Source organism: Acinonyx jubatus, chromosome B3, assembly GCF_027475565.1.
Source record: "Acinonyx jubatus isolate Ajub_Pintada_27869175 chromosome B3, VMU_Ajub_asm_v1.0, whole genome shotgun sequence".
NCBI lineage: Eukaryota > Metazoa > Chordata > Mammalia > Carnivora > Felidae > Acinonyx > Acinonyx jubatus.
In genome coordinates, this window is record NC_069386.1 from 62,209,165 (window position 1) to 62,223,829 (window position 14,665).

The 14,665-nt window shown below is 39.5% G+C and overlaps 2 protein-coding genes across 4 annotated transcripts in view; one reads left to right on the top strand and one right to left on the bottom strand.

Moving 5' to 3' along the window:
- Positions 1–14,665, top strand: part of FSIP1 (fibrous sheath interacting protein 1) — a 206,485-nt gene that overhangs the window by 176,726 nt on the left and 15,094 nt on the right. For 2 of the 3 annotated variants that reach the window (XM_053224182.1, XM_053224185.1), the window contains exons 11-12: positions 3,478–3,988; positions 13,137–13,222. In XM_053224182.1, coding sequence (XP_053080157.1) covers positions 3,478–3,988; positions 13,137–13,183 — 558 coding nt within the window. In that variant the 3' untranslated portion in view covers positions 13,184–13,222. Of the gene's footprint in view, positions 1–3,477; positions 3,989–13,136; positions 13,223–13,322; positions 13,855–14,665 lie in introns of those variants that run through there. The other variant, XM_053224184.1, reaches the window with a different exon arrangement.
- On the bottom strand, positions 11,495–11,885 carry LOC106979761 (60S ribosomal protein L28-like). Its single transcript, XM_053224186.1, has one exon. It carries the CDS (start codon positions 11,874–11,876, stop codon positions 11,661–11,663), a length of 216 nt encoding a protein of 71 aa, XP_053080161.1. The 5' UTR covers positions 11,877–11,885; the 3' UTR covers positions 11,495–11,660.

The window sequence follows — 14,665 nt, forward strand, 5'->3', positions numbered from 1 at the left end:
ATAAATATCAATTTTAGAGCTCTATGTTAATTTAGAGACCATCTTCTTCAATTCCTCCTTTCGCCACTGAAGGAGGTGGGCCCCTTGGGTGACTTTTACAAGGTGGCAAAGCTTGGACCAACGCCCAAGTTCTAGTCTCTGGTGTTTTCTTTCCCATCAGGCTGCTTCCCCCAGAGGATCAGTGTGATTGTAGTTGAGCTTATTTCTGTGTACACACAGACTCAGATGTGTTATGATTTATCTTGGAGCAGACTTATTATGAAGCCAATGAAGCTTAAGCTTCAGGGCCCCTCACTTGTATGAGCCTTGAGTGGGGAGAGGAAGCTAGGTTGCAATCAGGAAACATTTCTGTATAAACGTTTCTGGCAAATGACCTAAAGAGGTAATGTAAGAGATGGACTTGGCTTTCCAAGGCTCCAGTCATTTGTTGTGACCTTTCTCACATTCTAAGAAACAGAAACTCCTCTAGTACCTATTTTCTATTTGCAGTTTTGTATTCCTTTTCTTAAAGAAGTACCCCTTCCCTGCTGCAAGATTATAAATTTCAGGCTCTGTGAAACCTGATTTGCTTCTGATGCCCAAAGATGTAATCAGTTGGAGATTTCATTGTAATATTTCAGATTTTGATTTTTGAATTAATTTTTATTAAAAAAAATTGAATAGATTTAAATTACTTCTATTTTTATGTTTCAGTTTCATTTTAGTTTTTGTTATAGTAAGAAAATAACAAGTTGTGTTAAAATTTTGTAAGCAAAAATGGTAGCTCCCTGCCCCAGCCTTCCCTACCCCTTACTTTTGTTCTCGAGTCAAGCACTCTTAATTCTTTTAGATATTTTCCCCTACTGCTTACCTCTATGTTGTTTTTTAATAACTTGCTATCTTAATTGATCACTTTTATGTCAATTTACAATAATATAAAATTTTATATCAATAATACAATAGTATTGTATTACTATATCAGTTGTATGTTGACTTCCTGTAATGGTAGCTAAGGATTTAACTTTAACTCTTAAAATTCCTTCTCTCTCCTCTTATTTCCCGCAAATAGTCACATCACAATTTTTGGTTACCTCTATCATCACTATTTATATTATGATAGCCATGCAAATATTATTTACAGCAAAAGCAAGTAGAATCCTATGGTATCCTTTCTTGTTCAACTTTTTATTTGTCCTAAATTATCTTATTTTCTTTTGCTTAATTTTCTATTTTATCTATCTGAGACTAACTCTCCTTTCTTTTCATAGAGCTTTTTGTTTTCCCCAGAGTCTGTCCATAATTGCTTTGTTGTTCCTTTTACTTGATTTTCTGTGTATCTTGCCAAATACATCATCAGAACTACCAAGCATCTATTTTATCAATATTATTTGTGGAAGTGGTCAAATATATCAGATAATCTATCTGTCTTCTACCTCCTCTTTCTCCCCTCCACCCCCCATCCCTGACCCCAGACCTTCTTGCATAATCCTTCATCCTCCTCTAGTATGGAGTGTTTTTTTTTTTTTCTTCCCCTACTGTCTGGAAATTTCATATGATAAGCCTTTGGTGAGGATGATTTGTGAAGGTGACAATGGGCCCTTTCTAAATCTCAGGGAATTGTCTACCCATTTTAAGCAATTTTATGTAGGGCACCTGGGTGGCTCAGTCAGTTAAGGGTCCAACTTTGGCTCAGGTCTTGATCTCGTGGTTCATGAGTTTGAGCCCCATGTTGGGCTCTGTGCTAACAGCTCAGAGCCTGGAGCCTGCTTGATTCTGTGTCTCCCTCTCTCTCTGCCCCTCTGCTGCTCGTGCTCTGTCTCTCTCTCAAAAATGAATAAACCTTAAAAAAAGTTTAAAAGTAACCAATTTTATGTAACAATTTTAAATAAGCAGATTTTGAAAGTGTATTTTAAATATCTACTACCATTCAAGGACTGCCTTTATTTTCTGGTTGACTAGATTTTCATAGTAGGGTAAAGGGAATTCTCCTAATAATGGATAAAGTACCACATCTGGATGCCTAAAGTGTCTGGTAATTAAAAGAAGCATTTGCTAATATATAATCCAACTCCTATTTTCTGACATGTATATTAATCTTAGGGTGAGTTATCTAAATTTTGAATCCCAGATAATTACTAAGAATATATTCTCAGATAATTTCTTGTGTACTTGTCACTATGAAAACTAGTTTTTAATATATGAAGTTAAGTGTAATTTTAAGACACAAAATATGTTTTAAAAGCTTGTTTTACATACTGTTTTTTGTTAGCTGCCTTAGAAGCATTACACGATAATAGGGAATTAACTATCCAATAATACCTTCCCTCCTTGATACTTTATACATGTCGAATATTTGGTTAATTCTCCTGGATCCTAAGTAGGGCAATAGCATTGTTTTAGTTTACTGAAGTAGAAATTAAGGCCATTACAATTTATGATTAGGTCTTCTTATGCGGACTTCTTATTCTCAGATAATGCATTCTCCTGTAAAGGAGGATACATGTTTTCCTAAATAATCCACTATATAAATCAGGAATGGTGCTGACTCTTTAGAGAAGGAGAACTTATTTTCAGTGTTTTTCAGTATATTTTAATCCTATTCCTTTTGAGATTGATGCGATTCAAGGGGCATGCTATTCAGTTGAATTCTTGTGAAACATAGCTCTATACTTTCATTTGATTTTTTTTTTTAATTTCCTAAGAACATCACTGGAAGAAAACAGTGTTTCTGAATCCTTAAGATCTTAGTTGAAATGCTCAGCCCTGATAGCCTGTACAGGCAGAGATGCAATGTCTGTGATCAAATCCTCCTCCCAGAATGCACTGCTATTGGAATGCCCCTGGCCTCTGTCTAGATCTAGTTTTGAAACAACTACACATCTCAGGATGCATCACCCCTTCACCCTTCCTTTTCTGTCTTCAGTCATATTGTCCACTCAAAGTTGTGGACAGACATAGGAGTGGTAAATCCCCAGGGGCAGGTGTAGTTTGACCTGTTTGCCCAAGATTTTCCCCCCAGATTTTTAAGAAATTGGGTGGTGATGGGGTTCACACTGAGGAGTAGTAGAAAGCAGAGAAACACCTAATGGAGATTATGGCAGGATTCCTAGCTGGTTATCAATGGGCTGGTTGCTTACTTCCCTACTTGACGTCCTAAGACTTATAAAATTGAAAGTGCTTTTCTAATATCTCCATTTCAACTTACTTCCACATGTAGAGAGAGTGTTAGTGGTTAATTTGGTGTGGTAACTTATTTCCATCAGTTTTCAGGGATTTTCCCAGGATTTTAGTAGGCATGATGGATTCTAAAGCTGTTCTCTGGGGCTGTATGTTTCTCCTGAAATTGTAGATGCTTTAAAATGAATGATTTTGCTATTTGAGTGTTTTGTATAAGGGATTTCTTGGCACTTACACTTATACTGTATTACTGGAAATTATCAAAAATAAATGTGTTTACTCAATCACCTAACTATGAAAGTATTTGGTTTGTTTCATCAGTTAGATTCAACATCACCTCTCTCTGAGGAACGGTTAAAGTGTCTTCTGGATGAATGCACACTCAGACAAAAATCCATGATTAGACTTTCTTCAGAAAGAGAAAAGGAAGACGTAGAGGATTCAACAGCCCAGTCCCCCCATCTTTCCAGATCTGTCCTCTCTGAGCTACTAAATGGGTCAGAAACAAAAGTCACCAGCACAGAGGTAAAAGATGCAAATATGTCTGAGAATGCAGAATGTGAAACATGTACAGGTTACTATCTCACCAAAGCCTTGACTGGGCATTACATGTCTCAAGCACTTGTCATCGAAGCAGAGAATTTGAGATGCCTCCCATTTCCCAAGGACAAGGTTATTAGTGACACAAAGGACTATTTTATGTCGAAGACTATTGGCATTGGGAGACTGAAAAGGCCCTCTTTCTTGGATGATCCACTGTATGACATCACTGTGAGCCTTTCATCTGAAGACCATCGTCTGGAAGTCAGCTCTCCAGAGAAACCAAAAATGGGTAAGGCGTAGAAGATGTGTATTTTGGTGAATAATACTAAGAATCTCAATATAAAGGTGTTATAGTTTAAGGTAGAACAGGATAGGAAGTCATAGATGGTGTCAATAGCATGCAACATAACAAACTTATCAACGTTTGTATGAGATCAAGGTTAGAATTAGTGCTCTTATGCGATATATTATTCCTAATGGTAATTAATACATATTCTGGGTGGCTATACAGGAAACGGTGATGATTTCAGAATGAAAGAGAATTTAGTTTGGACAGATACAAATAATTTGGATAGTTTGCTTAGTCTTTTAACTTCCAAATTTCAGTGAGGAGAATTTATTCCAAGGGATGAATTTGTAAAATGTGAAATGCATTTTATTAGTGGTTTTATTAGTTTCTACACAAGTTCCCATCCCAGCTACTTGTATGCATTCAGGCATTTTGTCTTGATCCAGTGTTGCATTTTACAGTGGTACAATGGTACAGGTTATAAACACTATGGATATTTTTTGACATAAAGAAATATTCAATTATTTATCTAAGTTAGAAGTCTAACATAATCCGTGTTGTATGTGGTAAGTCTATTTAAATAGCCTCAACTTTTCCTCTAATGTAGATAATGCTACTGATGATGTATTTTCTATTAAATCTATATCTTTCTATAATTATCTATATATTACCAATGAAATCTGTAATCTATTAATTCTGAACTAACTCCCCAGTCCCATATTTCTAACTGCCTGCTAGCCGGCTCCATGAGGTTATGGCCTCAAACTGATTTCCTCATCTTTCCTTTTCAACTCAGATTTTCCTCTTTTCTTTCTGTTTCCTCACTCACCCAGGTTCTGTTTGAGTCATCATTGAATCTCCTGTCTCTTTTGCTCCCCACCTTCAACCTTCAGTATTGTTTGCTCTACTTTTGCAGTGTTTCCCATGCCCATCCCTTCTTTGTTCTTCCTGCTGCCTCAGCTGGACCAGAGTAAAAACCCTCTGATCTGATCTGGTCCATCCTCCCCGCCTCTGATCTCTCACCTCCTCCAGCCCCTGCTGACCCCCACTAAACAAACCCCTCCAAAGTACAGCTTTGATAGCCACACCTCCCAGCTCAGAAAACTTCTTGAGCTCTCCACTGCCCGCTGAATGACACCCGAATTCTTTCCCTTGATGTTCAAGGCCTCCACAGTCTGACTTCAATCTCTTTGTAATCACTCTCTACCTAGTTCTCTAAATGTTATTCAGGTTATGGCTAATATGGTCTCAGGATTTCCAGTGCTTTCCTCTGCCCCTGTATTAGCCCCTACTCTTTTCTTCTGAAGAATGTTCAGGTACCCCTTCAATGGCAGATGAATTCCAACCCCATCCTTTCTGAATGTAACCTTCCTTGTTTCTCTCCATTAAACGTTTGATTTCTCCTCTGAATGTCCAAGAACATTGGTCCCCTATCAGATCATTTCACACATACTGTCGTGAAGTTGTTATGCACACACACTTTCTCTTCCTTAGAATTGTGTAGTATTTTTGAGGACAAAGATCCTATCTTTTGATTTATTGTTACTTCTGTGATGTCCAAAGTGCTGTCCTAAACCAAGTGCTTATTTAATAAATGAAACAGTTTAAATTGTCCAGTTTTAGAATAATATGCTGAAAATATAGTTCACGCTTATTCTTCACAGTGTGAATGAAAGCAGGTGGTATTGCTTAAGAGCTATGTAAGCCTTGGGGCACCTGGGTGGCTTAGTGGGTTAAGCGTCCAACTCTTGATTTTGGCTCAGGTGATGATGTCACAGTGGTGGGATCGAGACCCATGAGGACAGCCCAGAGCCTGCTGGGGATTCTCTCTCTCTCTCTCTCTCTCTCTCTCTCTGCCCCTCCCCCCACTGTACTCTCTCTTTCACAAAATAAATAAATAAATAAATAAATAAATAAGGAACTATGCAAGTCTCACATTCTCTATAAATATTTGGAACTTTCCCCCTTTTTAAATGAAATTTTACAAGCTATGAAGTTTTTACCCAACAGCAGAGTTCATTTTTACAATACACAATTCGATTAGACGGCTGCATTATGCATATCCCCACTAAGGATCTTCATTTAACAAATGAACTATGAAAACTTTGTTCTATTCTCAAATTGCAGTATATTTGCTTTCTTTTTGGATAAAGGGTTGTCATCAGAGAAAGTATCTCCTCTTTGTCTACTGTAGGCAAACCTGCTAACTTTGTGGTGATTTATTGTATTTGGGATCCCATTCCCTTGGTAAGGGGGTTTAGAACAGCACTTTGCTAAACTATGACTTTGCTTCTATGGGAACTTGAGTCACACTGATGTATATCTGCTTCTGAGCAGAACATAACACGATGGAATGAACTAGAACTTAACATGGCTTGCTGGAAAGAAGCTGTGAGGGTTTACCTACAACTTCATGGAACATGCCTCTGAAGGCACCAGATAACCCTGATGTACGATTAGCACAACTCTTGTGAGTTTGGGGGCTTGAGATGGCCTACATGTGAATATGTGAGCCACATTTTATTTTCTGTTTATTACATTTTTGTTTGTTACGTTTCTGTTTATTACATACTTTAAGGCATAGGTTCTGCACGATCATTTTGAGTGCCTGTCAGCGTATCGGAGGTTGGAGTTTTTCACTTTACTAACCTCAGTGTTCAAGATCGAAATACTTTGCTAATCAATTTTATTCTAAAATACTAAATGGAAATTTTATGATTTCTACCAAAGTGAACACCAAAACTGAATGCCAAACCAGTTTTCTTGGCAAAAAGCCCTTTACGGACGTAACTTTAATGAGGAATAGCAGTGTTTTCAGCTGCAACATTATATTCAGGTCTTTCTTAGGAAATAGACACACGTGAATGTGATTCAGAGCAGATTTTGAGAAACAGGCAGGAGTGAATGAGAAAAACCATTTATCATTTTCTCTTTCAGTAGCAAGTACTATTGTATATAGTAGTCTTTTTCTTGATGAACCGAGGTCTGTCACAAGTATTAAAATTCTTCTAGAAGGCAGAGTCAGATACAACTTCAAAAAGAGAACCAAATTGAATGCCACTGAGGTCCAGTTTAAATCGTGGTATTGAAAAATAAGGATTTGCCTCAGAGCTGTATTAAAAGTTCCATTTTTCTTGTGCTTTCAACTTAGCGGTAACTACTGATAAAATTTGACTTTCTGGATACAAGGTCCAGTGAATTCAGTGTTGCGCTCACTCACTGTGGGGGCTTCAGGGGACTGATAAATAGGGTTTTCTTTTCCCCACCCAGGTCGGAACCAACTTAGAGATAGATGGACTGTGACGGATGCAGAATAAGGAGGTTGGCTTCATTGCTGATGAAATGTAGGGTGTTGTGGTGACCTGTGTAGGCAGCCAAATGGTCTTCCGAATGCTACGTCCTCCAAGTGAACTCACACACCCAGTCACTGGCAGAGGTGAAAAGACTCAAGCCTCACCTGTGGAAACCTGTACATGTGGAACCAATAGCCTGGAGGAGTCAAGAAGCACCCTTGGCGGGGGAGGGGTGGTGTGCTAACTCCTGTGGAGGAAGGGGCTGAGCTGAGCTGTTTCTTCCCCCAAACTCACTGGTCAGAGAACTGGCTCTTTTCCCTTGTGGAGAGTGGAGGAGGCTGGAACGAGGCTGGATGTTTCCCCAACGTAAATTTTTCCACATCCAAGTGTGAGGAGAGCAGGGAGTAATTGTTCTTTGGTACCACCTAACCTCAGAGGCACCACGGAGTATGCTGGAACTTCAGAGAAAAAGTCCTTTAGGTCTATGGTTAGTCTAGTATTTGATCAAATTATCTTTTTTTAAAACTGTTTATTTTTGAGAGGGAGTTGGGGGGGAGTGGTCAGAGAGAGAAGGAGAGAGAGAATCCCAAGGAGGCTCCTCCCTGAGCCCTATGTGGGGCTGGAACCCATGAACCGTGAGATCATGACCTGAGCCTCAACCAAGAGTTGGACGCTCAGCCGACTGAGCCACCCAGGTGCCCCTACTCAAGTTCCTATGTTGGCTTGCTTTCCAGATAATCCAAACCAAAAGGCATCCGTGCATGGACAGCATTCTCTTTTTCCCACTAAGTGTTTGAGCTCCTTGTCAACAGAAGTTCATATAGTAAAGAGGAAAATATGAATAACAAAAACAAAAATAATAGAATAGGGCAAAAAGGGACATGAAGCCTGTCACGTAGCAAAAAAAAAAGGGGGGGGTCAGAACTATACTAACTCTTCAAGGAAAACAAAATTCAATTTCCTTCCCATAGGACCCATATGATGAATAGTGCTTTTAAAAATTTCTCTAACAAATGAGTCAGATAAGGTTGTTTTAAAAATAACAACCCTAAATGAAGACTAGGGCCACTGTTTCGGTTTGCTCAGGAAGTGTCCTGGTTTTACCACCGAATGGTTCTTGTCCTTGGAAACCTTTAGTCTCTGGCAAACTGGATGATTGGTCACTGTAAACTGAAAGTGAGAACAAGAAACCAGAGAGCAAATTAATGAGTTAAAGCTTGTAGTAGTGTGGGTGAGTAGTAGGATCCCAGACTAGAACATAGAGGAGCAGAGGGAGGGCTGCTGTGCCCACCCACCTGCATGATGTCACCTAGTGGTTGGGAGTGTGGACTCTGAGTGAGACAGATCTGGGTTTGAATGCTTGCTCTATTAGCAGTCATCTTAGGCAAGTTACTTAATCTCTTTTCTCTACACCTTGGTTTCCTTATCTAAGATAAGATGGCTTTAATACTTACAATAAGGATCGAATGAGAGAGTCCACATAATTAGGTCAGTGACTAGACTGAGTTGGCTTATACTGGTCCCTCCTTATCTGTGGTTTCAGTTACCTGTGGTCCGCAGCATTCCAGAAGCAGGTGATTCTTCTGACAGTAGGTCAGAAGGTTAACGGTAGGCCAACACTATGTCAATGTCTGTGCCATTCACCTTCATCTCCTCGCGTAAGCATCTTATCACTTCACATCATCACAAGAAGGGTGAGGACAGTACAAGTCATTTTGAGAGCGACCATGTGCACAAAACTTTGATCGCAGTATGTTACCATTGTTCTATTTTATTGGTTATTTCAATCTTTTATGTGCCTAATTTATAAATTAAACCTTACCAGAGGCATGGATGTATAGGAAAAATCCTAGTGTATGTAGGGTTTTGTACTATCTATGATCTCAGGTATGCGCTGAGGGTCTTGGAACATATTCCTTGTGGACAAGAGGGACTAATGTATTGAACATTGAATCAGGAGATTTCCCATAAAAGCCTGGGCTTCTGACTTTCCTGATAAATCAGCAGGTCCTTAAACCAGTAAGGAGAGCTGAGTGGATGTTCCTTTTAGAAGGAGCACATACATGCAGGGGGACATGGCCCCCTGTCTGCCCCTCTCTACTTCATGTGCCTGGGCATTTGGAGCCCTAGGATTTCCATCCCAGGTTATAAGCCCTTGCTGCTCAGAGTGTGGTTCAGTTACTGGGGGCTTGTTAGAAAACCTACTAAATCATAATTTACTAACAAGATCGCCCAACGATACTCACTGTGAAGTTTGAGAAGCACTGTTACAAACCATGGAGCATTACTCCTAACCTCTCTGAGCATCAGGATCATCTGGAAGTTTATTGCTGGTCTGTTTTATACCTGTGTCCAGGGCCCGAATCTGACTTACTTAAATTAGAGTGCCCGGTGTGGAGAGTTCAGTCTGCCGAATTAATGCAAGCTACAAGATTTTGCCTTGCTTATTTGAGAAATAGGTGTTTCGGTTTAGTTGTAACAAAGCTCATTTATGTTCTCTGTTGGGGGTTCTCAGAACAGGTTCTACCAACAGTGGTAATGTACCATCTGAATATGCTTCAAGTTTACTTGATTGTAATTTTTACTTAGGTATCTTTAAATTTTATTTTAATTCCAGTATAGTTAACGTATGGTGTTGAATTAGTTTCAGGTGTAAGATACAGTGATTCACCATTGATTGTAACTTGATTGTATCTTGAGGTGGTTGTAGGTGGATCGGCTTTTGTGAAGGATGTTGGGGTGATTTGAAGGGGGTGTGTGTTAGTATACGTCCTTACTCAGACCACCTGAACAGTTCCCAAGGCACTGGATTGTTTTGAGAAAGTTTTCTTTGTTGTCACACAGGCTTCCCAGTTTGTAGTGGAGCCCTGAGATTCTAGAATAGTAACACTATTAGCTAACCTTTTTTTTTTTTTCCATTAAAAAATAGTTTGGCTTGCTCTTAGGGAAATACTTGACTCATCCTTGCCTTGATGAAGTTCTGTTTCTCTCAAACTGTGAGTGCCTTCGGGCTTCCTAGTTATTGTTTGCTAAATTACTTTTGCAAGGCTACTCCCTGCTTTTCAGATGCTCTTAGTAACTTAACCTCCCAAATTTATTTGATCAAAATACCAGAGCTGCTCTATTGCAAGTGTCCAGTGGTAATCACCTTTTGATGTAAAACTTGAGGATATAGTAAGTTTGTATTTGTTAAGCTTATCTTTTCAAGTTACTTTCACCTAATTTTCTTTCAGCCGGGTCTTGATTTGAGGTGGACTTTTCATATAAATATGTGCCACTGATTATTTACTCTACTGATAAAATACCACTTGATCATTTTGTTTAGTAATGTAAACAATGGCATGTTGGAGTGTTTTGATATTATAATGTATTACCATTTTATCAGTTAATGAGAACTTGTGAGTCCATTGCTTCATTCATATTGGGTAAAATGAAAAGATTAAGATCGTCACTGCAGACTACCTCTATGGACCAGAAATACTGGCATCACTAGGAGCTTTTAGAAATGCAGTCACAGGCCCTACTCCAGACCTACTATATTAGACTCTGCATTTTAAAAAGATGATCCAGTAGGTGATATATGTTTGTTAATGTGTGAGAAGCTCTGGTCTACTAGTCACTCTACTTCAGGGTTGTGGAAAAAAAAAAACCCAAAAAACTAATGGTGAAAATAATGTCAATTATTTGATAATGTGCTCAATCCCTACTTTGTCTTCTTAAATTTCATTTTAATGAAGATACTACCTTCTCCAGATTGTTTTACCTCTCTAAACATCTCTCCTGTACTGCTTTTGGGTAACCTTCCCCTTTGACACCCAGAGCAAGCATATCCTAGCTTGGGTTCTCTCCTCTTGCATGGCTTTATTTGGAGACAGAAATAGCCAGTATGGGATCATCTATGCTTTGTATACTTTTGGTTTTCAAATCTCTCTACTTGGCATCTGCCTCAGATCTGTCTGGCATTTTAAGCTATACTGAGTCCATCCCTTAGGCAATGCTTCTTACCTTTGGTAACATATTAGAATGACTAGGTGAGATTGAAAACAGACTAATGTGCCTGGGTTCCATCCCAGATGAATGAAATCTATTTCTAGGGGTTGGCTCTGGACATCAGTATTTTTTTTTTTTTTTTTACGGTGGTTGACACCTTCATTACTTTGGCAGTGAGAGGCAGGTGCTCAGAAGCTCTTCGTGGGGTTGGCCTGATTTCTCTTTACTATCATGGGCTTGTGGCTGCAGGGGTTGGCGCTGACTCTGCCAGTGGCAGCCATGTGCAGATCTGAGTGGTACTTGTTCTTGCGGATCATGTACCTGATGCTGCTGAGGGGGGCCCAGGCATTCTTGTTGACGGTGGTCCACACGTAGGATGTGGCAGGTTTTCACTGGCGAGATTTCCGCTTCATGACCACCACTACTACCCTTTTGCCCTTGGCTGCCGGCTTCATGCCCACAGTCTGGTGGTGCATCAGCCCCTTGTAGCAGAGGGAGTTGTGAGCCTTCAGCTTATTGGACTCTGTGATGTACACCTGCTTCTTCCTCTTGATCAGGAAGCTGGAGCAGTTCTGCACGACCACCCATTGTAGGCGGGCAGACATGGCGGCAGCTCCTTTCACTATGGCAGCCAGAGGTGGAAAGACTGGATACCAGTCTTTTTGAAAGTCCGTGTTGGAGGACTCAGTTGTGTTGGGTGATTCAGTTGTGTAGCCATTGCTTTGAAATCACTGTGCCAGGGTTCCACTGTGCTCATTGTATTCATTCATTAAGGACATTGCTCTAGGATATAAGGAATAAGACCTAATCACTGCTCTGCATTATTTCATAGTCCATTGAGGAAGGCAGGAACTTAAGCAGAGAACCACAGCAGGGGCGAGACAAGTGTAGTAAGAGCTTCTGGACAGGTGCACAGCAATACCAGAGACAGGATGATGAATGTGGGGAGATGGGGAAGTGGCATTTAAGTTGAGACCCCAAGGATGATCATCTTTTACGGGGTGGGCGAGAAGCGGAACACTCCAGATGGAAGAAATAGTACTTGCGGAGGCCTGGGTCACGGTCTTATCCTCATCTCAGGGGTGGGATATTGAGGTCTGTTTCTCATGTATCCCACCTTCCTCCCTGCTTAATATTTCTTCTCCGTGTGTTCACAATATCACTGCATTTCTCACTTCACTCTCTGAAACTCCAGATCATTTGTCATTAATTAAAAGATTAAAAAAAACATTACTGACATATAATTTATATACCTGTATTCATTTCCTGTGGTTGCCACAACAAATTATTACAACAGAAATTAATTATCTTGAAGTTCTGGAGGCCTGAAGTCTGAAACTAAAGAGTCAGCAAGGCCATGCTCTGCCTGGAGACTCCAGGGAAAAATGCCTCCCTGCTTCTTCCATTGTCTCAGGCTATTGAGAGGCTATTGCTTCTTTGGTTTCCTTGCTTTGTGGTCACATCATGCCAATCTCTGTCTCTGTTTTCACATTACCTTTTTTCTCTGTGTGTGTCTCTCCAATCTCCCTCTGCTTTTCTCTCTTATTAAAGTTTATTTTTTGAGAGAGAGAGCTCGTATGTATGCATGTATGAGTGGGGAAGAGAGAGAGAATCTCAAGCTGTCAGCAAGGAGTGGACTTGGGGCTTGAGCCCATGAACCGTGAGATCATGACCTGAGCTTAAATGAAGAATCGGATGCTTAACCAACTGAATGACACAGGCATCCCCATACCTCTACTTTTCTCTTCTAAGGATGTTATTGAAAACAGGACACATCTGGATAATCCAGGATGCTCTCATCTGAAAAATAGTTATAGTTTTAGTTATATCACCTAAAAACTGTGGTTATTGTTTTCAATGTGCAGATGAAGAGGAGACTGAAGATGTGACAGAAGATTGGAAAGAATCTTGAGCGATGACTTTCTGGGCGTGCTTGCTTTGAAGGAAGTTGGTAAATTAAACTGTTTTCTGAATTCTTACATTCATTGACTGCATCTATAGAGACCATTCCTCAAATACTGATTTTTAATATTTGGATTCTCTCTTCCTAGGTTTTGCTTCTTTGATATTTTTGAGACATGGGGTGCATTTGGTCAGTGATTTTTTTTCTTCACTGAAATGCCTGGTGAAATTGTGTTTTATTGCTAATCTTGCAACATCAGGGATATGTTATAAAACCAACATTTTATGTATGTGTGTGTTTTGTTAAAACTAGTTGAAGTACTATGATGACTTTGTATTTGATTTTATATGTTACAACTTCATTGTGATTTAGACAGATGGAATCACTATGAATTCTTATTTGGGCCCTGATTTTCCAGCTTTCTTCCCGTCTGGTGCCTATTAAGTACAACTTGCCATAGAAAGAAATGAATTTTCTCAACAAAGCAATGTTAGCATGGACTTTGCTTCCTTACTAGCAGTGGTATTTTGCTCAAGCAAGAGTTTGGTTTACTTGAATTACTTGATTTTTATTACCATTTATCATCTTGCAGAATTTGCCTTTTAGAATGCAGCAAATAAATCATCCAGATTGGAAGGAGTTTATATGTCAGGATTTTGAGCAGAGGCTGCGGGATGGACTCTGATGATTGCTATAGTCCAGGATTCATGCTTACTGTCCTAGATGGAAGTTAGGTTAATCTCCCTGGGATAACCTCTAGAAACTAGGGGCAATCGTAAAGAGTCAGCAGTAACCATGAGTGTTGAGGAGGAAGTGAACATACATCCACTGCAATTACTAACTTTCTACTTTCTCCCAATGAGAATACTATGGTAAACCCTCTAAATTTAAGTAGCTTGGAGACCAGAGGGGACAGATACTAATTAATTAGTAAAATATTAAATAATTTGTTCTTGCTCCTCTCCATTGGACTTACAGATGTCATAGAAAGAGACCACCACTTTCTAGGTGTTAACTTAATACACAACTATTATGAAAGGACCATATGAAGAGGTCTCCTATGACCTCTTCTATGACCTTCTAAGGTCATACTTATGCAGCAGGGATGGATGATATTCTTAATCAAAGCGCCATAAGCACCACATAGAGAGGGCAAAGGGAAGACACTCACACTTTTTTCTCCAGAGTGCATTAAAAAAAAAAAAATAAGTAGAATGCAGCAGATAAAGATGAGCTACTTAAGAAATGGTCTGGGGTACTATTGAGAGAGAGAGAAGTTTTGTCTAGTTACAAGTCAGTAACTTGGATTCATGAGAAAATTTTATGTCAACACTTTATACAATTAATTGGCACGAAGTCCAATTTATTTCTGATGAAAAAAAATGAGTTAGCTATTGGGCTACCTTTAATGAAGGTTGGGGTAATAGGTATGTAGCATGATTCTTTTTTGCTCACACACATTTTCATCTGCTGATAGTTGAGGATGTTAAT